General features: G+C 42.9%; 1 protein-coding gene across 1 annotated transcript in view; it reads right to left on the bottom strand.

Annotated features, from left to right (window-relative positions):
- NWD1 (NACHT and WD repeat domain containing 1) overlaps positions 1-24,888 on the bottom strand; it is a 122,839-nt gene that overhangs the window by 42,184 nt on the left and 55,767 nt on the right. Inside the window, exons 12-14 of the mRNA XM_073592867.1 lie at positions 24,534-24,731; positions 24,036-24,158; positions 22,523-22,719 (exon numbers count right to left, since the gene is read on the bottom strand). Of these exons, the coding sequence (XP_073448968.1) occupies positions 22,523-22,719; positions 24,036-24,158; positions 24,534-24,731 (518 nt within the window). The remainder of the gene's footprint in view (positions 1-22,522; positions 22,720-24,035; positions 24,159-24,533; positions 24,732-24,888) is intronic.

Genomic DNA, 24,888 nt, shown 5'->3' with positions numbered 1-24,888 from the left:
AGAGGTGGAACCCTCAATGGTAATAAGATCGCTCCATACATCTTTAGAGCGACATAAACAGTGCATAAACACAATTAATGACTGTATCCATAGACATCTGAACAGCAATTGTAAAGAAATAAAAATCAGCAGAAAATAAATAAATGAAAAATAAACAGGGGAATGATAAGACGATCGTTCATATTAACTGAAATATGATTAACTTAGTGTCCGTTCAAACAAATAAAATAATATAGAAAGTTTCAAAAAATATTAAATTTTTTAGGACAAAAATTAACAGAAGAGGAATTAATTAATATATTACTCCAACACATGTTTTGAAATAAAATTAAAAATATATATATATAATTAAAAAATTCCCAAACGTGTATAATGATAACATAATAAAAATAGAGGATTGAGATAAACATGAAAAATATGACCTTAAAAATCATTTATAAAAAACAATGAATCTCAAATTCAATATTGTGCCCTGAAGGATATAAAGTTTCCATCCCATGTACTCAGAAGGACTCATGTTGACTCATGGTTTTAACCTTGTTAGTGCCCCTCCATTGTGGATGGTATTTTTCTATCCCCCAAAAAAGGAGAGAGGAGGGGTCTTTGTTGTGATGTATTTCGTAATGTTTGGTTGTTTAATACGATCAATGTACTAAATTTGACAAGGGCACTGGAGGGCATAAACAACACCCTCTGTCTTACATGTGATACAATCTCTTATTTGATATTCCCTTCCTGTTGCAGTGACTATAAATTTATCCTTTTTGATGTTCTTTCTCTTAGTCCTAACACATGCATAGCATTGTGTGCACAGAAAAAAGCCTTTACCTGAAAAGAAAGTAGAATCTGGTACTTTTGAGGGGTCTACTACATTCTTAGCAATCTTATCACTTAGAGTAGGGGCTCATCTGTATGCAAACTTTGGATTAGCTGGTAATATTTGTCTAAGATGCCTATCTGAAATGAGTATGGGCCAGTGCTTTTTGAACAACTTTTCTATTTTTCAGTGTTGTACTCCATAGTTAAAAATAATGGGCATATGGTCCTGAAAAACATTCTGTTTTGGCTTTTATTAGCGATGTTCTGTCTATCGCATTCACCATTTCAATTTGATGTTTGATATGAGCTTCTTGATAGCCTTTTTCAAGAAATCTTTGGCTAAATAAGTCAGTCTGTTCCTTAAAGTCCTCTTCATCCGTACAATTTATTTTCAGCCTCATGAATTGTCTCTTCGGCACATTTAGTAACCAAGGAGCATCTTGACAACTTTTCAAAGGGATATACCCATTCCTGTCAACCATCTTTTTTTGTTTTCTTTTCAGTAAAAATTTTAGTACATCTATTCCTTTGCTATTAAAGAATTGGAACCACTCATCAGTGGACTCTTGATCCAAGAGTCCATCATTGATAGGTACATCCCACTGTCTTCTAGGTACTAGATTTTCCCTGATATATCTATCGTGAGTTGTGGTATCCCACCATGTGTTAATTTTCTTCTCCATTAAGTGTCCTAATTTCCTAAAAGTGCTTTCAATAGTGTCTGATTGATTAGTGTTCTGAGTGTTAAACTTGTCATCTAAATTAATCTCCCATGTGTCTATAAACTTGAATATGAGATAAAGCAAGTGAAAATTGAAAATAAAGTAGTGGCTTTATTTTTAATAAAGTTTAACCACTTGCCTACCAGGCACGAACACCCCCTTCCTGCCCCAGCCATTTTTCAGCTTTCAGCGCTGTCACACTTTGAATGACAATTGCGCGGTCATGCAATGCTGTACCCAAATGAAATTTTTATCATTATCATTTTATCAAATAGAGCTTTCTTTTGGTGATATTTGATAACCTCTGCGGTTTTTATTCCTTGCGCTATAAACAAAAGAAGAGGGACAAGTTTGAAAAAACACTATATTTTTTACTTTTTGCTATAATAAATATCCATTTTTTTTAAACAAATTTTTTCCTCAGTTTAGGCCGATATGTATTCTGGTGCATATTTTTGGTAAAAAAAAATCGCAATAAGCGTATATTGATTGGTTTGCGCAAAAGTTATAGCGTCTACAAAATAGGGGACACTAACACTCTGAAATTGTATATCCTGCTGCCGCTCCGCCGGCCCGAGTCTCTCTCTCTCTCATGTGCCGATCAGCAGCGGCGCCGAGAGAGAGACTCGCGTGTGGTACGGGCGGCGGCAGTCACTGACACTGAAGGAAGGAGGTGGGTGGAGCCTCCTGGAGGTGGCCCTGGCGTTAGCAACGAGTGACGTCAGTCAGGTCAGTGTCAGTCACACTCTCAGCTGAGCCGACCGGCCGGCCGGTGTGAGTGTGTGACTGTGTGACACACACAGCCTGGAGCGACGCCTCCTATACATTACATACAGCAGAGAGCAGACAGCAGTAACTCAGTGAGTGTGACTGTGACACAGCCTGGAGCAGCGCCTCCAAGGAGTCCTATACATACAGCAGACAGCAGTAACTCTAACAAGTATATAACAACTGAGTGCACTGCAGCACACAGCACAGGGATTCTATACCAATGGGGGGCTCTGCACTGAGGAGGGATTCTATGCTAATGGGGGCTCTGCACTGAGGGGGATTCTATACTAATGGGGGGCTCTGCACTGAGGGGGATTCTATACCAATGGGGGGCTCTGCACTGAGGGGGGATTCTATGCTAATGGGGGCTCTGCACTGAGGGGGATTCTATACCAATGGGGGGCTCTGCACTGAGGGGGGATTCTATGCTAATGGGGGCTCTGCACTGAGGGGGATTCTATACTAATGGGGGGCTCTGCACTGAGGGGGATTCTATACCAATGGGGGGCTCTGCACTGAGGGGGATTCTATATTAATGGGGGTTCAGCACTGAGGGGGATTCTATAATAATGGGGGCTCTGCACTGAGGGGGGATTCTATACTAATGGGGGGCTCTGCACTGAGGGGGGATTCTATATTAATGGGGGTTAAGCACTGAGGGGGGATTCTATATTAATGGGGGTTCTGCACTGAGGGGGGGTTCTATACAAATGGGGGGATCTGCACTGAGGGGGATTCTATGCTAATGGGGGCTCTGCACTGAGGGGGGATTCTATACTAATGGGGGGCTATGCACTGAGGGGGGATTCTATACTAATGGGGGGCTCTGCACTGAGGGGGGATTCTATACTAATGGGGGGCTCTGTACTGAGGGGGGATTCTATACTAATGGGGGCTCTGCACTGAGGGGGGATTCTATACTAATGGGGATTACAACATCTCTCAGCTGCCTGTCTCTGACACAAGAGACCACCTTAGCAGGTGGCAAGTGACAATCTTCATCTGGTGACGTGGCAAGTGACACACTCGGGGCTCCCACTGATTCTGCATTATGGTGAGTTAAACTATTTAATTTTTTATAACAATGTAATAATAGTAATAATGCTCTTCAATCATCCTGACACCATAACAACCATGGTGCCGTGATGATTGAAGCGTCAACACCAGCCATTTCCCCGATAGAGGTACCCCAAAAAAATATATTTTCTGGCAGTGCCCCTCCCAAGACTAGACTCTGCATCCGCCCCTGGTTTACACACACAGATCCACGGTCCTGCTCAGTTACTGGGCAATCGCAGGTGCCCAGCACATCCCCAGTGACGTGGCACGCGCACGCTGCCTAGTGGCCCAGGAAGGAGATCACATCATATGACGGCGGCCCAGAACGAGAGCTGCCTTGTCCCGCCATCATATGACAGTGGGCAGACGGCTAGTGGTTAAAGCCAAGACCTTTTTTAAGACGGTTGACAGGAATGGGTATATGCCTTTGAAAAGTTGTCACTATGCTCCTTGGTTACTAAATGTGGTGAAGGGACAATTCATGAGGCTTAAAAGAAACTGTACGGATGAAGAAGACTTTAAGGAACAGACTGACTTAATTAGCCAAAGATTTCTTGAAAAAGGCTATCAAGAAGCTCATATCAAACATCAAATTAAAATGGTGAATGCGATAGACAGAACATCCCTAATAAAAGATAAGCCAAAACCGAATGTTTTCCAGGACCATATGCCCATTATTCTTAACTACATCAAAAAATAGAAAAGTTGTTCAAAAAGCACTGGCCCATACTCATTTCAGATAGGCATCTTAGACAAATATTACCAGCTAATCCAAACTTTGCATACAGACGAGCCCCTACTCAAAGGGATAAGATTGTTAAGAATGTAGTAGACCCCCCCAAAAGTACCAGATTTTACTTTCTTTTCAGGCAAAGGTTTTTTCCGTGCAAACAATGTTATGCATGTGTTAGGACTAAGAGAAAGAACATCAAAAAGGATAAATTTATAGCCACTGCAACAGGGAATATCAAATAAGAGATTGTATCACACGTAGGACGGAGGGTGTTGTTTATGCCCTCCAGTGCCCTTGCCAAATTCAGTACATTGGTCGTATTAAACGAGCAATGTGGATAAGAATTCGGGAGCATGACCGAAAGCCGAGCGAGATGGCAGCCTGATCTCCCTGCTCTCTGAGCCCACAGCGAAAAAGGCAATCTTGGGGACGATTACCCTCAGCGTTATGGGCAAATCACGGACCACCCGCTCCTCTAAACACAGGGGAACATCTCAGCCCCCTCTGGGTGCCTCCACAGACCTCCGTTCCTTCTTTATCCAGCCGGACGTCTCTCAGGGCGAGGAGGCCAACATGGCGCCGGTCACTTCCGCGCCTACGCACCGGAGCTCCACTCAGGCTTCCCAGCCTGCCCCAGACCAACATCAGCGCTCGGGGGGCCCCCCCGCTGGATGAGGCGATCCCCCAGGAGCAAGCCCAACACACTGGAGCGGTGAGTTCTCTCCATCGCCCCGACATCCAGCCTGAGCAGACACGTGGGTCGCCATCAGCAATGCTGCCTGCCCCAGCCCCGCCATACACACAATGTTCAGCAGCATTCCCCAGACTGCTGCGAACGGCCTCGGATCCTCAGTTTCAGAGCCAGGATCCCACATCCCCGGCATCCCCGCTCTCCTCAGACTTCTCACAGGACTATCCACCCTTGCCAAGCCCTGCAGGCCCCCCGGCCAGAGCACATCAGCTCCCAGTGGGGATACAGGAGGGATCCTGGGCCATAACGATCACATCCCCTCCACCTAAGGCACAGAGACTATCGCACTCCAGAGACTCTAGTGCATCCAGGCATCACTCAGTCTCCATGCCTTCATATACACAGAAGGCAGGGGCTCTGCTCCCACTCCCAGCAGGGGCAGGCTCTACTAATCCTCCCCAGCAACAACAAACTGAAACATGGTCGGACCCATGGGACTCCCCAGCAACCAGAGCACAATTACACCCGGAGCTGGGAGCTACACACCCCAGTACCACACCATCTGGCCTATCTTCACCCAGCCTGCAATACAGCACTACACGGGAACCGCCTCTGCTTCCTCAATGGCAAGCATATTTACAAGCTATACCCACAAAGGAGGATTTTAGACAGCTTATTGAAGATGTGAAATGCACTTGTTGCACAGAAATCCAAGTTCTCCAGACGGGTCTCAAACACCTGGCGGACAGGGTGGAGATGGCTGAGGAGGAAATCCAGGAAACCAAACTGGCCATCCATAGGACACAACTCCAGGGGGCAGATCACAGAGAAATTCTTAGAGATATGTAAAGACATGTAGAAGATCTGGACAATAGGGGGCGCCGCAACAACATCCGCCTGAGAGGCATCCCGGAGGCGGAGGGTACAGAGGACTTACAAACAACCCTACAATCTGTCTTTAATAACCTACTCGGGGAGCTACCTACTAAACATATAGAAATGGACAGCGCCCACAGGGCACTTCGCCCTAAAGGAGCCACCGCCAAACCGAGGGATATAATATGCAGTCAGTTCCTGGCACGTAAAGTGACTTTTGATGATGTCCAGATACAACTATATCCTGACCTTTCCTGGATCACCCTGCAAAAACACAGACTCCTTCAACCTCTACTACACTCATTGAAGAAAGAAAATATCACCTATCGCTGGGGCTTCCCTTTCAGCCTCACCGCAAAGCACCAGGGCAAGTCTGCTGTACTGAGGTATCCAGAAGACCTTCGTACTTTTTGCAACATCCTTGAAATACCGGCACCAAAACTGCCAGACTGGGACATTGTCGCTACCCCACCACCGCCACCTACAATCTGGCAGAGAGTGCCCACCTCTAACCGGTCCCGGGACTCTGATTCACAACGCAAGCCTGCCAAGCAAAAGAATCGCTGAGCCGTAAACACCACGACTTTCAATAACTGCTGGACTTGTGCACTTAGGCTCAGTAAATATACCAAGTCAGATTATATTTTGTTTCATGCAACTCTAGCTTAGGATCCCCAGGATTGCCCCCATGCTGAATTTCAGTTCACTACACAGGGCTTGTTTCGGATGAGCTTCAGGAGTGTAGGCATAGAATCCATCACCTATCACCCCCCCTTGATAGTTAGTTAGACATCAGTGCAGGCCTTAGGCTATGCACTGTATAGTTGTTATTTCCGGCTGGCTATGGGCTCTTGGGTGTCCCTCTCCAGCCATCCCAGCTGGGGTGGGGGTGGGAGGGCACACGGGAATCCGTCCAGACCTTGGCCTGTTGGCCTCTACAGGTTTACTACTAATGTACGTTTTCTATGTTTATTGTGTACTAACAGTACCTTTCTTTCTTTCTCAGTCTTTCCTCTTTCCTCTCCTATTCAGCCATCACCATGCCTATAAAGCAATCATCACACAAATTCTTGGTCTCCTCCCGGAGAGTGCCTGTCCCGAACCCAGGACCTCAAACTCTAGCACGTCATCATCAGGTAAGCATCTACCCATACAACCACACCCGTTATCATGGCCACGATTCTTTTACTGAATGTACATGGACTAAACTCCAATAGGAAAAGACATCTGGCGCTGAGGGAATTTAGACAGTCAGGGGCTGATATTATTATGGTCCAGGAGACCCATTATGATAAAGGGGGCTCATTTGCGTTCGCCTCCAGATGCTATTCCCAGATCTATATGGCATCTAGTACCCATAAAAAGGCAGGAGTGGCCATACTTATTAAGCGGGGAGCTCCCTTCACCTGCGTGACCCAGCATTGTGATCCCCATGGCCATTTTATTATTTTACAAGGACTGTGGCAAACACAGGAAACTACACTGTGCACTTTATATGCCCCAAATATCAAACAACACAGCTTCCTATCCAGGGTGTATGCCCGTATCTTTAGATCTACACCTAAGGCTCTCATAGTAGGGGGCGATTTCAATCTTACCCAATCAACTTATGCGGATGGCCAGATGGTGGGCCCCCAGGCAGCTTCACCTAGGGTCCTCAGGGACTCGAGACTATTCAGACAAATCTCTAGACGATATGCGCTCTTCGATGCATGGAGGGCTCTCCGTCCAGGCGATCGGCAGTACACATTTTATTCGGCCCCCCATCGTACCCACTCCCGTATAGATTACTTTTTCGTTGATAATCATACTCTTCAGCTCACACGTAAGGCTCAAATACTCCCAATCTCATGGTCAGACCATGCTCCCATCTTACTCACTCTAGACCTGGGCACCCCCATCCGTAGACCTTATAATTGGAGGCTAAATACTTTCCTCCTCCAACACCAGCCCTCTCAGGCAGAATTAAACTCCACTCTTAAACTCTATTTTATAGAGAACAACAACCAGGAAGTCACACTGGCTACGCTTTGGGAAGCCCATAAGGCGGTTCTCCGGGGTAAATGCATGGCGCTCTCAACAGTGCTAAAAAAAGATGCTTTAGCGGCAAAAGTGAACGCAGAAAGAGAACTTAGAGCACTAGAACATAAGCTCCAAACCAACCCCACAGTCCCTTTGCTTAAAAAAATAACTAACCTTCGTACAACTCTTAGGGACCTGGCCTTGGGCCGTGTGGAAAAGGCTTTGACCAGATTGAAACAAATGTATTATGACAAAGGCAATAAGGCACACTCCCTCTTGGCCAACAAACTCCACGAACGCGCTCACATGCTATCCCCGAATCAGATAAAAAACAAATCGGGACAGCTGCTATCACATCCGGTGGAAATAGCCCCTACTTTTGCAGATTTCTACACAGATCTGTACAACAACCCTGACATACCCAGTAACCCCCCCTCTCCGAAACTGACCCAAAAGATGCAACACTATCTAGAACAAAACGGAATTCCCCATCTCCAACCATCTGACCTGCTATCGCTTAATGCGCAGATTACGGCTCATAAAGCCCCTGGCCCAGATGGTTTCCCCTATGAATATTATAAAACATTTCTCCCTCTGTTGCTTCCCCATATGCATAAATTGTTTAATGCCTTTCTTCACGACACTCCCATTCCTCTAGACATGCAGCGATCCTTTATCACCCTAATTCCCAAATCAGACAAGGACCCATCCCTCTGCGCCAATTATAGACCTATCGCATTAATCAACTCCGACCTCAAGATTTTCACTAAGCTCCTATCCAACCGCCTAAATATGATCCTCCCATCATTGGTCCACAAGGACCAGGTGGGGTTTGTCCCATTGTGACAAGCAAGTGACAATACCAGAAGGGTAATCGACTTGGTGGACGTGGTGAACAGGGAGGGATCCACTTCATTACTGCTGGACTTAGACGCCGAGAAGGCTTTTGACCGTTTGGGGTGGCCCTTTCTGTTCGCTACGTTGAGCTACATGGGTTTTTGTGGTCCCTTTATGCGGGTGATCAGGCACCTCTACTCCAACCCCTCCTCGCAAGTTAGGACCCCCTTTGCACTCTCCACACCTTTCTCTGTAACAAATGGCACCAGACAGGGGTGCCCATTGTCACCCCTGTTATTTGCGCTTTGCGTGGAACCTCTGGCTGCCTCGATCTGGAATAACCCAGATATTCGGGGGATAGCAGTTAGAGATAAGGAGTTTAAGATTTCCTTTTTTGCCGACGACATCATTCTTACACTAACTCAACCCCATATTACCCTCCCGGTTCTTCATGCGGAATTAGATCATTACAAGCTCTCTCAGGATATAAAATCAATGCATCAAAATCAGAAGCTTTACCCATTAATATCCCTGAAGCTGAGCTCAGACTTTTAAAAGCCAATTTCCATTATAACTGGAAAACAACTGCTCTGAAGTATTTGGGGACCTATATCACCCCAAAATATGATACCCTATACCAAGAAAACTTCCCCCCCCTTTTCCGTTCCATTAGATCCTTAATGCTTCAGTGGAAAAAGCACCATATCTCCCTTTTAGGCCGTATAGCCTCTATCAAAATGACCATCCTCCCGAAGCGCCTATATCTTTTCCAAACTCTCCCTATACCCATACCACTTAAACACCTGAAAAAACTTCAGTCAGACTTACTCCATTTTGTTTGGAACTATAAGAGGCATAGGATACCGAAATCGGAAATGCTGGCATCACGTAGTGAGGGAGGCCTAGCTTTTCCTGATATTATCAAATACTACCAGGCTGCGCAATTGAAAGCGGTAGCCTCATGGTTTACTCAAAAATCATATAATAAATGGGCAGAAATCGAAAAGCTCTGGCTAGCTCCAACACACCCAAACAATCTTCTATGGAGTGCGAATGCGGAAGTAGCTCCTGACCGCTTGCTGGGCCCCATGTCTCTGCTAAGACGGACTTGGCGTACATTGGCTCGGCTTCATAAACTATCCTCGGAGAGATCACCACTGACCTCTTTTGTCTGTAATCCTAAAGTGCCAGATAGCCTAACACACCAAATGTCCCACCCTTGGTCCTCTAGAAACTTATTCCACTTTGGGAGTATAGTGGACCCCAGAACCCGTAGATTACTATCTTTTTCTGACTTACAGGCCAAACACGATTTACCGAGACAGGCATTCTACGGGTACCTACAAATTCGACATTATGCATTGACTATAACCTCGAACTTGCAGTTCTCTTCCCCATCCTCGTTTGAAACTATAATTTTAGCGGGTAACGCACAGAAAGGTATCATATCGGCAATCTATAAGATTTTAAACGCCATCTCCTTAGAAGAGCAAGGCAAACACTCTTATATGCTTAAGTGGGAGAAAATTCTTGATGAGGAACTCCCTATAGCACAATGGCAGGCGATATGGACACAGACAGCTAAGAGTTCAATGTGCACACTTTATAAAGAAAATGCATATAAAATCCTGTTCTTCTGGTACATGACTCCAGATATGCTCCATGCAATTTTCCCCACTAGTTCAGATCGGTGTTGGCGATGTCAGGGAGCAAAAGGCACCCTCATACATATTTATTGGGATTGCCCACTGATTACCCCTTTTTGGGACAAGGTCCAACACCTACTATCCCACCTTCTGGAAATGCAGGTTCGAGCGTCCCCAAAGTTCTTCTTATTAGGACTATCACCACTTAAACTTCGCACACCATATAAGAAACCAGTAAGGCACATACTCACAGCAGCCAGATGCCTCGTAGCCCTAAATTGGAAAAGCAGTACTCCACCCTCTGTCGAAGATCTTTACTCTAGAATTAAGGATGTTGAACTCATGGAGAAAATGACGGCTAGAATACAAGATAGGTTGGAGGCACACAACGGGGTTTGGGAGCTGTGGCATCTCCGGGAGGATCCACCATGACCAGGTACCAACCTTACTCAGATGGCCTATCTCTCTTTTTTTTCTCCCCTCTTTTCCTTTTCTCTTCTTCCTTTACTCCCACCTATCCCTCTACACCACAGGTTCTAAAGATATGTTTTACCACAGGCATTGTTTGGCAACAAATTAACTGAATTAACATTCTTTATCTACAAAAGGAACTGCTAAAAGTTAAACGTTGAGAAATCATTGAAATTTAACACAAACTCAATACCTTTATATCATAAGTACATGTTTGATATTGTGGATAAGTTATGCTGGATAATATTTGAGACTTGTTATGCTTCTTTATTCTGTATTGCTAACACGAATGATAACAATAATAAAAACTGTTATTTGAAAAAAAAAGAATTCGGGAACACGTACAAAATATTATTAAAGGTTACTCTAAGCACAGTATTTCCAAACATTATGCAATACATCACAACAAAGACCCCTCCTCTCCCCTTTTTTGGGGGATAGAAAAATACCATCCACAATGGAGGGGCACTAACAAGGTTAAATCCTTGAGTCAACGTGAGTCCTTCTGGATACATGAGATGGAAACTTTATATCCTTCAGGGCACAATATTGAATTTGATATTAATTGTTTTATAAATTATTTTAAGGTCATATTTTTTATGTTTATCTCAATCCTCTATTTTTATTATATTATCATTACACACGTTTGGGAATTATTTAATTATATTATTTTTTTTTTTTTAATTATATTTCAAAACGTGAGTTGGAGTAATGTACTAATTAATTCCTCTTCTGTTAATTTTAATTTTTGTCCTAAATATTTTAATATTTTTTGGAACTTTCTATATTTTATTTGTTTGAATGGACACTAAGTTAATCATATTTCAGTTAATATGAACGATCGTTATGATGATCGTCTTATCATTCCCCTGTTTATTATTAATTTATTTATTTTCTGCTGATTCTTATTTCTTTACAATTGCTGTTCAGATGTCTGTGGATACAGTGATTAATTGTGATCTGTTTATGCACTGTTTATTTCATTCTAAAGATGTTCTTTAGAAGAAGGATTGCATTTGTTTTTTTTATATATCACTGAAGAAACTATCATTCACTGTTTATTGAACTTTGTTTCACTTTTTAAAATATTTTATCATATATTGCACCGTTAGATGAATTGTTGATTTATTTCATATAGATTGTATTATTGCAGCGCTATCACATTTTTTTTCATTTGTATACTGTTATCTGTGGGAGCACATTAGTGACAGCTGCAGCAACTTTAAGCAATTTTAGGTTTATTATTATTAGTTGTCTTTTCCATCAACATCTTTATATATTAGCGCTAACTACTGCTGCAAAGAGAAATCCAAAGCTCTGAAAAAACATTCTGATGCTATTACACCTCCAACACAACTCCTCTTCCTAGAACAACTCCTAGAACTTGTAGTAACTTATGGTAAATGTATCATCTTTTATGATGACCCAGATTTATTCACTAACCCAAAACCTGATAAATAAAAAACATGTGGTCCCTCTTCTTACCTTGAATATGCCAATTTCCAGGATATATCAGACTTTGTAGATACCTGTTGAGATTTAAACCCCCTTCTTAGGGACTACACCTTGCAAAAGTATTTATCCCCCTTGGCTTTTTACCTATTTTTTATTTAATCTGAATTATTTGTGATGGATCAGAACACAATAGTCTAAGTTGGTGAAGTAAAATTTGAAATATATATACATAAAACTATTTTTCAGAAATAAAAAAATGATAATTGGCATGTGCATATGTATTCACCCCCTTTGTTATGAAGCCCAAAAAAAGCTTTGGTGCAACCAATTACCTTCAGAAGTCACATAATTAGTGAAATGATGTCCACCTGTGTGCAATCTATGTGTCACATGATCTGTCATTACATATACACACCTTTTTTAAAGGCCTCAGAGGCTGCAACACCTAAGCAAGAGGCACCACTAACCAAACACTGCCATGAAGACCAAGGAACTCTCCGAACAAGTACATGTTGCTGAAAAGTACAAGTCAGGGTTAGGTTATAAAAAAAATATCCAAATCTTTGATGATCCCTAGGAACACCATCAAATCTATCATAACCAAATGGAAAGAACATGGCACAACAGCAAACCTGCCAAGAGTTGGCTGCACACCAAAACTCACGGACCGGGCAAGAAGGGCATTAATCAGAGAGGCCGCACAGAGACCTAAGGTAACCCTGGAGGAGCTGCAGAGTTCCACAGCAGAGACTGGAGTATCTGTACATAGGACCACAATAAGCCATACGTTCCATAGAGTTGGGCTTTATGGCAGAGTGGCCAGAAAAGAAAGCCATTACTTTCAGCAAACAAAATGTTTTGAGTTTGCGAAAAGGCATGTGGGAGACTCCCAAAATGTATAGAGGAAGGTGCTCTGGTCTGATGAGACTAAAATTGAACTTTTTGGCCATCAAAGAAAACGCTATGTCTGGCGCAAACCCAACACATCACATCTCCCAAAGAACACCATCCCCACAGTGAAACATGGTGGTGGCAGCATCATGCTGTGGGGATGTTTTTCAGCAGTCAGGACTGGGAAACTGGTCAGAGTTGAGGGAAAGATGGATGGTGCTAAATACAGGGATATTCTAAAACCTGTACCACTCTGTGTGTGATTTGAGGTTAGGACGGAGGTTCACCTTCCAGCAGGACCCCAAACACACTGCTAAAGCAACACTTGAGTGGTTTAAGGGGAAACATGTAAATGTGTTGGAATGGCCTAGTCAAAGCCCAGACCTCAATCCAATAGAAAATCTGTGGTCAGACTTAAAGATTGCTGTTCACAAGTGCAAACCATTCAGCTTAAAGGAGCTGGAGCAGTTTTGCAAGGAGGAATGGGCAAAAATCCCAGTGGTAAGATGTGGCAAGTTCATAGAGACTTATCCAAAGTGACTTGGAGTTGTGATAGCCGCAAAAGGTGGCTCTTCAAAGTATTGACTTTAGGGGGGTGAATAGTTATGCACATTGACTTTTCTGTTATTTTGTCCTATTTGTTGTTTGCTTCACAATAAAAAAAAAGAACATCTTCAAAGTTGTGGGCATGTTCTGTAAATTAAATGATGCAAATCCTCATACAATCCATGTTATTTCCAAGTTGTGAGGCAACAAAACACAAAAAATGCCAAGGGGGTGAATACTTTTGCAAGGCACTGTATGTCTAGGTCAAGCGATCTACTCTTCTAGTGCTCTCTAGAGCTAAAATCTCATCTGTATCATGGTCTATGAACCCACTATAGTATACTTTCACCCTCTATCACAAAGACCTCACAAGACCTCTTGGTCCCTCAGCAACTTGCTATTAATCCACTCAGATGTGCTAAACATGCTTAAATCAATCACCACAGAATATTTCCTAACAAATAGGGACTCCATATCTTTGCCAGCAGTGGTGTGGGAAGCATACAAAGCAGTCCTTAGGATTCCGTAATGTAGATTGCTTCTCACTGCAAAAGACAGAGAGATAAATGCAAAATAGAACTCGAATCTCAAGTTGAACATGCCTCTTAACTGCACAAAACCAACCCAAACCCCACATTTGAAAGCATTTAGCTAGGGTTAGTACAAAATAAAACCTATGTTTGATAGATATTGCCCAAAAAAAAACACTTTGTTGAACAAAACAAAAATTCTATACACAAAGCAATAAATTCAAAGCTATGTTAGCAAAATGCCTGCTTTGCTTTGAACAGAAAAGACGGCCTATTACCCTTCAAACTAGCCAGAGTAGGCTCACTAGTAACCCAGTCAAAAAACTTTCTGAGTTTCACCGACACTTATCTCAGCTTTATGCACAGCGCTGATAAAGCAGAAGAATTCTTTCAATGTTTTCAGCTCCCCACCATTTCGGGATCAACAAAAAACTGCACTCAACTCTGATATTACAGAGTTTTTATTATCATTTATAAAAATGTCAAAACAAATAAGAGGGCTATTTCTCGCTTTTCTGATTTTCTTATCTCACATTTAGTAGTAATTTTCAACTATTTTCAGAAAGTCTTTCCACCAAAAACCTTAAAAGCTGCCCAAGCCATCGCAGGATTCTCACTCATTGTCCAGGTATAGCCCTATTTCACAGCTGCTTTACACTGATATACAGTATCTCACAAAAGTGAGTACACCCCTCACATTTTTGCAATTTTTTTTATATATTTTCAGGTGACAACACTGAAGAAATGACACTTTGCTACAATATAAAGTAGTGAGTGTACAGCTTCTGTAACAGTGTAAATTTGCTGTCCCCTCAAAATAACTCAACACATAGCCATTAATGTCTAAACCACTGGCAACAAAAGTGAGTACACCCCTAAATGAAAATGTCCAAATTAGGCCAAAAGTGTCAATATGTTGTGTGGCCACCATTATTTTCCAGCACTGCCTTAACCCTCTTGGGCATGAAGTTCACCAGAGCTTCACAGGTTGTCACTGGAGTCCTCTTCCACTCCTCCATGACGACATCCACGACCTTGCGCTCCTCCACCTTCCTTTTTAAGATGCCCACAGATGCTCAATAGGGTTTAGGTCTGGAGACATGCTTTGAGCAGTCCATCACCTTTACCCTCAGCTTCTTTAGCAAGGCAGTGGTCATCTTGGAGGTATGTTTGGGGTCGTTATCATGTTGGAATACTGCCCTGCGTCCCAGTCTCTGAAGGGAGGGGATCATGCTCTGCTTCAGTATGTCAAAGTACATGTTGGCATTCATTATTCCATTAATGAACTGTAGCTCCCTAGTGCAGCCCCAGACCATGACACTCCCACCACCATGCTTGGCTGTAGGCAAGACACACTTGTCTTTGTACTCCTCACCTGGTTGCCACCACACATGCTTGACACCATCTGAACCAAATACGTTTATCTTGGTCTCATCAGACCACAGGACATGGTTCCAGTAATCCATGTCCTTAGTCTGCTTGTCTTCAGCAAACTGTTTGTGGGCTTTCTTAAGCATCATCTTACATTATGTAAGGGTGCAATTAGGGCAGCTAAGATGGAACACGAAAGACACATAGCGGAGGAGAGCAAAAAAAAATCCCAAGAAATTCTTTAAGAATGTAAACAGTAAAAAAGGGAGGACAGACCATATTGGCCCCATAAAGAATGAGGAAGGACATCTGGTTACAAAGGATGGGGAGATGGCGAAGGTATTGAATTCTTCTCCTCAGCCTTCACGAAGGAATCGGGGGGCTTCAGTAACCAAAACTGCAGTGTTTATCCTTATAACACATCACAGGAAGTACCTCCATGGTTAACAGAGGACAGAATTAAAATTAGACTTGTGAAACTTAACATTAATAAATCAGATGGCTTGCATCCGAGGATACTTAGGGAACTCCATCAAGTAATTGCCAGATCATTGTTCCTAATTTTTACTGACAGTCTACTGACTGGAATGGTATCAGGTGATTGGAGAAAAGCCAATGTAGCACCAATATTTATAAAGGGCCCAAAATACATCCCTGGGAATTACAGACCAGTTAGCCTAACATCAATAGTAGGGTTGTCCCGATACCACTTTTTCAGGACCGAGTACAAGTACCGATACTTTTTTTCAAGTACTCGCCGATACCGAATACCGATACTTTTTTTTAAAGGAACGTGACTGTTTTTTTTTATTTTTTTTGGGGGGGGGGGGGTGAACGGTGTATGTGTGTGTGTGTGTTTTGTTTTGTTTTTTTTTTTAAATTTACAATTTGTATTTTTTACAATAATTTTTTTTTATTCTTTATTGCAATATGTGTTTTTTTTTTTTTTGTTTTTTTTTTTAATCAGCCCTGTTGGGGGGCTTTGGTGAGATATCAGGGGTCTTAACAGACCCCTGATATCTCCCCCTTGAGACAGAGAAAGAGACAGAGGATAGAGATTCCCCAGTCCCTTTCTCTGCAGCCTCAGCTGCACTGAGAATGAATGGAGAGAAGACAGCGGCTCCTCTCCATTCATAAACTGACACATAGTAATCACAAGAGATTACAATGTTTCAGTTATGTGAATGGACAGAGTCAGCTGACTCTGTCTATTCACAAAGGAAGGAGGAGGGGGACGGCGGAACGGAGGGGGAGAGAGAAGGAGGGGGGAACGGAGGGGACAGCGGAGAGGCACAGAGGAGGAAAGAGGAACGGAGGGGGAGAACGGAGAGGGAGAACGGAGGGGGACAGAGAAGGAGGGGGGAACGGAGGGGACAGCGGAGAGGCACAGAGGAGGAAAGAGGAACGGAGGGGGAGAACGGAGGGGGAGAACGGAGGGGGACAGAGAAGGAGGGGGGAACGGAGGGACAGCGGAGAGGCACAGAGGAGGAAAGAGGAACGGAGGGGGAGAATGGAGGGGGAGAACGGAGGGGGACAGAGAAGGAGGGGGGAACGGAGGGGACAGCGGAGAGGCACAGAGGAGGAAAGAGGAACGGAGGGGACAGCGGAGGGGGACAGAAAAAGAGAGAAGAACGGAGGGGGACAGCGGAGAGGCACAGAGGAAAGGAGGGGGCATGGAGGATAATGCAGTGACAGTCAGCGGTGAGCGATCACCGCTGTGTCACTAAAGCAGCTGAAAGCCGCTGGGGGAGAATCTTGTATCTCCCCCACGCGCCGATCACAGCTGACTTTTAGGTATCGGGTGAAGCATCGGGAGCATTTGCCCGAGTACAAGTACTTGGGCAAATGCTCGGTATCGGTGCCGATACCGATACTAGTATCGGTATCGGGACAACCCTAATCAATAGTATGCAAGCTCTTGGAGGGGATGATAAGGGACTATATACAAGATTTTAGTAACGAGAACGGTATCATTAGCAGTAATCAGCATGGATTTATGAAGAATCATTCTTGCCAAACCAATCTATTAACCTTCTATGAGGAGGTGAATTGCCATCTAGATAAAGGAAGGCCTGTTGGCATGAACCATAGGGTGAGTACATGGATTGAAAACTGGCTACAAGGGAAAGTTATGAGGGTGGTGATAAATGGGGAGTACTCGGAATGGTCAGAGGTGGGTAGTGGGGTCCCCCAGGGTTCTGTGCTGGGACCAATCCTATTTATTTTGTTCATAAACGACCTAGAGGATGGGGTAAATAGTTCAATCTCTGTATATGCAGATGATACTAAGCTAAGCAGGGCGATAACTTCTCCACAGGATGTGGAAACCGTGCAAAAAGATCTGAACAAATTAATGAGGTGGGTAACTGCATGGCAAATGAGGTTTAATGTAGAAAAATTTAAAATAATGCATTTGGGTGGCAAAAATGTGAATGCAATCTATACACTTGGGGGAGAACCTCTGGGGGAATCTAGGATGGAAAAGGACCTGGGGGTCCTAGTAGATGATAGGCTCAGCAATGGCATGCAATGAAAGCTGCTGCTAACAAAGTAAACAGAATATTGGCATGCATTAAAAAGGGGATCAACTCCAGAGATGAAACAATAATTCTCCTGCTCTACAAGACTCTGGTCTGGCCGGACCTGGAGTATGCTGTCCAGTTCTGGGCACCAGTCCTCAGAAAGGATGTACTGGAAATGGAGCGAGTACAAAGAAGGGCAACCAAGCTAATAAAGGGTCTGGAGGATATTAGTTATAAGGGAAAGGTTCCGAGCACTAAATTTATTCTCTCTGGAGAAGAGACGCTTGAGAGGGATATGATTTCAATTTATAAATACCGTACTGGTGACTCCACAATAGGGATAAAACTTTTTAGTGGAAGGGATTTTAACAAGACATCTGGTTACAAAGGATGGGGAGATGGCGAAGGTATTGAATTCTTCTCCTCAGTCTTCACGAAGGAATTGGGGGGCTTCAGTAACCAAAACTGCAGTGTTTATCCTTATGACACATCACAGGAAGTACCTTCATGGTTAACAGGGGACAGAATTAAAATTAGACTTGTGAAACTTAACATTAATAAATCAGATGGCTTGCGTCTGAGGGTACTTAAGGAACTCCATCAAGTAATTGCCAGACCATTGTTCCTAATTTTTACTGACAGTCTACTGACTGGAATGGTACCAGGTGATTGGAGAAAAGCCAATGTAGCACCAATATTTAAAAAGGGCCCAAAATACATCCCTGGGAATTACAGACCAGTTAGCCTAACATCAATAGTATGCAAGCTCTTGGAGGGGATGATAAGGGACTATATACAAGATTTTAGTAACGAGAACGGTATCATTAGCAGTAATCAGCATGGATTTATGAAGAATCATTCTTGCCAAACCAATCTATTAAACTTCTATGAGGAGGTGAGTTGCCATCTAGATAAAGGAAGGCCTGTTGACATGGACCATAGGGTGAGTACATGAATTGAAAACTGGCTACAAGGGCAAGTTCCAAGGGTGGTGATAAATGGGGAGTACTCGGAATGGTCAGAGGTGGGTATTGGGGTCCCCCAGGATTCTGTGCTGGGACCAATCCTATTTATTTTGTTCATAAACGACCTGGAGGATAGGGTAAATAGTTCAATCTCTGTATTTGCGGATGATACTAAGCTAAGCAGGGCGATAACTTCTCCACAGGATGTGGAAACCGTGCAAAAGGATCTGAACAAATTAATGGGGTCGGTAACTGCATGGCAAATGAGGTTTAATGTAGAAAAATTTAAAATAATGCATTTGGGTGGCAAAAATGTGAATGCAATCTATACACTTGGGGGAGAACCTCTGGGGGAATCTAGGATGGAATAGACCTGGAGGTCCTAGTAGATGATAGGCTCAGCAATGGCATGCAATGCCAAGCTGCTGCTAACAAAACAAACAGAATATTGGCATGCATTAAAAAGGGGATCAACTCCAGAGATAAAACGATAATTCTCCCGCTCTACAAGACTCTGGTCCGGCCGCACCTGGAGTATGGTGTCCAGTTCTGGGCACCAGTCCTCAGAAAAGATGTACTGGAAATGGAGGGAGTACAAAGAAGGGCAACTAAGCTAATAAAGGGTCTGTAGGATATTAGTTATGAGGAAAGTCTCCGAGCACTGAATTTATTCTCTCTGGAGAAGAGACGCTTGAGAGGGATATGATTTCAATTTATAAATACCATACTGGTGACCCCACAATAGGGATAAAAATTTTGAGTGGAAGGGATTTTAACAAGACACGTGGCCACTCATTAAAATTAGAAGAAAAGAGGTTTAACCTTAAACTACGTAGAGGGTTCTTTACTGTAAGGGCGACAAAGATTTGGAATTCCCTTCCACAGGCGGTGGTCTCAGCAGGGAACATCGATAGTTTCAAAAATTAGATAAGCACCTGAACTACCGCAACATACAGAGATATACAATGTAATACTGACATATAATCACACACGTAGGTTGGACTTGATGGACTTGTGTCTTTTTTCAACCTCACCTACTATGTAACTATGTAATTTTTAGAAGAGGCTTCCTTCTGGGATGACAGCCATCAGACTAATTTGATGCAGTGTGAGGCGTTTGGTCTGAGCACTGACAGGCTAACCCGCCACCCCTTCAACCTCTGTAGCAATGCTGGCAGCACTCATACGTCTATTTCCCGAAGACAACCTCTGGATATGAAGCTGAGCATGCTCACTCAACTTTTTGGGCTGACCATGGCGAGGCCTGTTTTTAGTGGAACCTGTCCTGTTAAACCGCTGTATGGTCTTGGCCACCATGCTGCAGCTCAGTTTCAGGGTCTTGGCAATCTTCTTATAGCCTAGGCCATCTTTAGGTAGAACAACAATTCTTTTTTTCACATCCTCAGGGATGCCATGTTGAACTTCCAGTGACCAGTATGAGAGCGTAAGAGCGATAACAAATTTAACACACCTGCTCCCCATTCACACCTGAGACCTTGTAACACTAACGAGTCACATGACACCGGAGAGGGAAAATGGCTAATTGGGCCTAATTTGGACATTTTCACTTAGGGGTGTACTCACTTTTGTTGCCAGCGGTTTAGACATTAATGGCTGTGTGTTGAGTTATTTTGAGGAGACAGCAAATTTACACTGTTACACTCACTACTTTACATTGTAGCAAAGTGTCATTTCTTCAGTGTTGTCACATCAAAAGATATAATAAAATATTTACAAAAATTTGAGAGGTATACTCACTTTTGTGAGATACTGTATCTTAGTTAAAATACTGGCCACCAGAATCAGTATATTTCGGGATAGACTTGTCCAGAAAGACCAGGTAGGTTTTGTATCATCACGGCAAACAGGAGACAATATGTGGCATGTCATACAGCTCGTTCACTTAGCAAGATCTGTATCCCTGAAGACTGTTACTTTTGCCTTGATGTTTGCAAAGCCTTCAACACAATATCATGACAATACATGTTTTTTGCACTCGGTAAGTGGAGCTTTGGGGAAGAATTCCTAGCTTGGATTGCAGTTCTATACACAAATCTCTCATCACCTCTAAAAGAATGTGGGCTTCATATTCAAACCCTTCCCCATCCTCTGTGGCACCCACCAAGGCTGCCACTTATCCCCAATTCTCTTTATCTTGGCCCTAGTGCTTCTCGTCGATGCAATTCAAGCAAACACCTCAATTCATGGTCTTGAGTTTGCAGATACACAACAAAAAATCATGATGTTAGCGTATGACATCTTTTAAAAAGTTTCCACCCCACGTGTCACTTTGCCAAACCTTTTTGGGTGTGTAAAAAAAATAAACATACATACTCACCTCTATGCTGCAGCTGTCCCCCGCTGGCTCTAAGCCTGAGAACTAAGAAATCACATGACCACTGAACACTCAGTTCTTGGTCAGCTCTGATCAGAGAGTGGTGACTTCTAGTTACCACCCTCTGCTCTGCTCCTCCAACACTTCCTGCGATGGGAGGAGAGGTGGGCACAGCTGTGTGCTGAGAGCTAGAGCCAGCTGTCCGTGAGGGCTCTAGGTGGATCCTAAAAATGCGGTTGGGATCTTTCCAGAGCCTGGAGTGGCTCTGTGACTTTAGCCCGTTGTTTAGCCCATTGTTGTCTGATTCTGGGTCACGGGAGAGCAAAAATAAGTGCACTCCTGTGACCAACAAGAGAAGTATAGCCAAAAAAGCTTTGGCCATACTTCTTTTTTAATAAAACATTTCAGCATATTTACATCACATCCCTAAACTCTTAATTGGGCGGGGGTCGGTTAAGTGACACCCCCTGGATTGTCAACAAAAAACTGCTGCCATTGGCAGCTGTAGATCTTGTTTACCACCAAAAATATGAAGGGTCCCTAAGAGTCATTCATGACAGCTAATGACCTTAATACATAAGATTGGAGTTACACTGCAGCAGAATCCAGTCCAGGCAAACATTGCTAATTATGTTCATCTTTTAAACTCATTTTTTTTTACTGTTTCCTATTGTTTGTTTTGTAATATATTTTCTGTAAATATTGTCTAGCCCTATTTTTTATTACTTCTCATTAAAATAACTTTCTCCTCATAAAATGCTCTAATCAGAAATTAAAGAATCCTTACCTCTTGGAAGAAAGCTATGATATTTTAAACTCTATTACGTTACCCTCTGGCACAGACATTTCTTAAAGATAGGAATTGCTACAACAGATGCTGTGAGTGTTGAATTCCATTAAAACACATGGTAGTAGCTACTGTTTGTGTAAAGGGCTAACTCCAAAGTTAACCAACCCCAGTAATGATCACCCTCAGTCTGCTAGTGCAGATTCTTATCCCACAGGCTGGATATCCCCTGTGCAGGTTTAGGCATTTAATACACTCTGGTGACAGCAGTGGGATTAGAGACTGCCACTATCAGTTATAGATACCCTCTAGGAGACATTGACATGAATGGTAAAAGCAGCAAAATCAGTTCTGTAGGTTACTCTTTTTCCACATCCTTGCAGTTTTTATTCTGCTTTGCCAAAGAAGCCAAAATCTTTTTAGTTGTGTGTTTACTTTGTAGAATTCATTGCTAGATAAAAAAATGTACACACCTGAGATCCTGCTGCTGAATAAACTATCCCATTCTTTTCATCCACATGCAGATAGGCATTTTCATAAATTGTGTGGTCTTCTTGAATAGTCAGATAATGTTTACCAGTTACCAGATTCCACAGGAGCAGGGTATTGTCAAGAGAGCCAGAGACTGCGCGTGTTCCTTGACCAAAAACCTGGATGCATAGTATCCCAGCTGAAAGTAGACACAGTGGGGGAGATTTACTAAAACTGGAGCACTCAGAATCTGGTGCAATCGTGCATGGTAGCCAATCAGCTTCTAACTTCAGCTTGTGCAATTAAGCTTGACAATAAAAATTGGAAGCTAATTTGTTTTGATGCAAAGCTGCACCAGATTACACTTTCCACTTATAATAAATAAGCCCAATAAATTAAAATTACTCTTGTTTTTAAAAGGAACTTGTGATGACAGGAATATGAGAGCTGCCACAGACACACTTACCTACTTTTTAAAAGGTTCGCCCTCAATGACTAACATAATCTTAAATTTACTAACTAGAGTTACTGACTTTGAAAAACTGACCTGGCAGGTGTCATATCATTATCTTTAGGGTTTCCTAAAATCCAGGATAATCCATGTTATAAGGCAGTTCACAACAAATGTAGTGACACCACCACAGCAAGTGAGCATACTAGTGGCAAAGTTGTTCTTGTCCTGTCCAGTAATCCTCACAGACATTGAGTGACATGCCCCCCCCCCCCCCAGCAGCTTGATTTGTTGGGCTCACTGGGGACATGTCATTTCTTTGTGGCTGCCTGCCTTTGTGACATGGGGCAGATGTTACCCACCTACTATCAGACCACATCAAGAGGATGAATGACAATGGAGCAGTCACACAATTGCAAATTTACTAGCAAATAAGAAGTATTTGACCAGGACAGGGGCATTTTCAGATTTAATATTTTGTTCGTAACCTGGAGCTCTACTTTAACATGCAAGATTTTTTTCTATTTTTGGCCACATGCTGAAATGATAAAAGAACTACTTGGATAGTCCACCAAAAAGTGATATTATCTAAGGCATAATGGCTGGAACTGAAAAAAATGTGCTAAATGCCGCGCTGCCCAAAGAAGGGGGGAAGCTGCCAGCTTCCATAGTGGCTGGCACTGTTTCACGCACCTTAGAAATGTAGTTCCTGTCCCCCTTGAGCTGTTCCAACTCCTCCAGTTTCATTATTCATTATATAAAATTATTAGAAAATCCAGAAATAAGAATAAGAAGATGTTTTTACGGCTACATCAGTTGCAACAGACCAGAGAGATCAAGAGTCAAATATGAGAAAATGTTAGATGGTCCACTAGCTTCTACCAAAAACTAAAATATCAGTTTTTGGTGGACTTCAAAATAGACCCATTGTGTAACTCTTTATTTGTTAATAAAAGATGCTGCGTCTAAGGTCATTTTCCCAACTTTGTATACATCTATACTTTTCAAAGCAAATCATTTCATTTTCTTATATTTAGTGTTTTGGGATTGTCTTTAACACCTACCAGAATGACCATTTAATGTGTGAATCACTTCAATGTCCTTTATGTCCCACACTATCATTGTGCCATCATCAGATCCTACAACAACAAGATCCTTGTACGGGCAAACTTCCATTACTGTGATGCCTAGGAGGAAGCATTAATACATAAAAAATATTAGATCTGCTAAGTTGAATCTGTATGAATCCAGACCAGATCTTTAGACAATCTAGAAGTGGCATGCATGCTTATAGACTCTAGTGGGATTGAACTTGGCTCTGACCAAAATCAGGGTGTGGAAATACCTGTCCTTCACCAGAGTCCCTGGTAGTTGGACTGGATTTGCGCGATAAACATTGTCAAGAGTGAGACCCACAGCACATAAATGGATGATGCAAGTCAGCAGACCTCCCCCTCATTTATTAGGCTCTGGAACAACTGCACTCGCAAAGTGCACAGTCTATTTGCCTTTAGTAAATCAATCCCATAGTCTTGGTATTCTGGCATCAAGTCATCAAATACCTTTCTTGAATCCTGTAAGAGTGGTCTGTAGAGGTCCACCAGGGGGCTGGAAAAATCCACTTATAGGAATAAAGGTGGGATTTTTATACTGCTCAAACCAGGTGAAACATTGCTCACAGAGGTCACCAATTAAAGATGGGCAGGACAGTTTAAAGAAATGCAGCCGTGCCAACATCTCTACATATATGATGCAGGGATCTGTAGGGAAATAACAAAAGTTTTGATTACAAGAGCCCTTTACAAAGAAATGGTTAAGCCAAACAAATACCACCTGGAAGTCCTGTTTGTTCTCAGCAATAAACTGTCATATTTTAATATGTTCTTCTACAATATTCCTCTGGAAAGTTACCTTCCT

Source organism: Aquarana catesbeiana, linkage group LG01, assembly GCF_042186555.1.
Source record: "Aquarana catesbeiana isolate 2022-GZ linkage group LG01, ASM4218655v1, whole genome shotgun sequence".
Lineage (NCBI taxonomy): Eukaryota > Metazoa > Chordata > Amphibia > Anura > Ranidae > Aquarana > Aquarana catesbeiana.
Note: the sequence above shows the minus strand (reverse complement) of the source record. Positions and strands in the feature narration are given on the sequence as shown.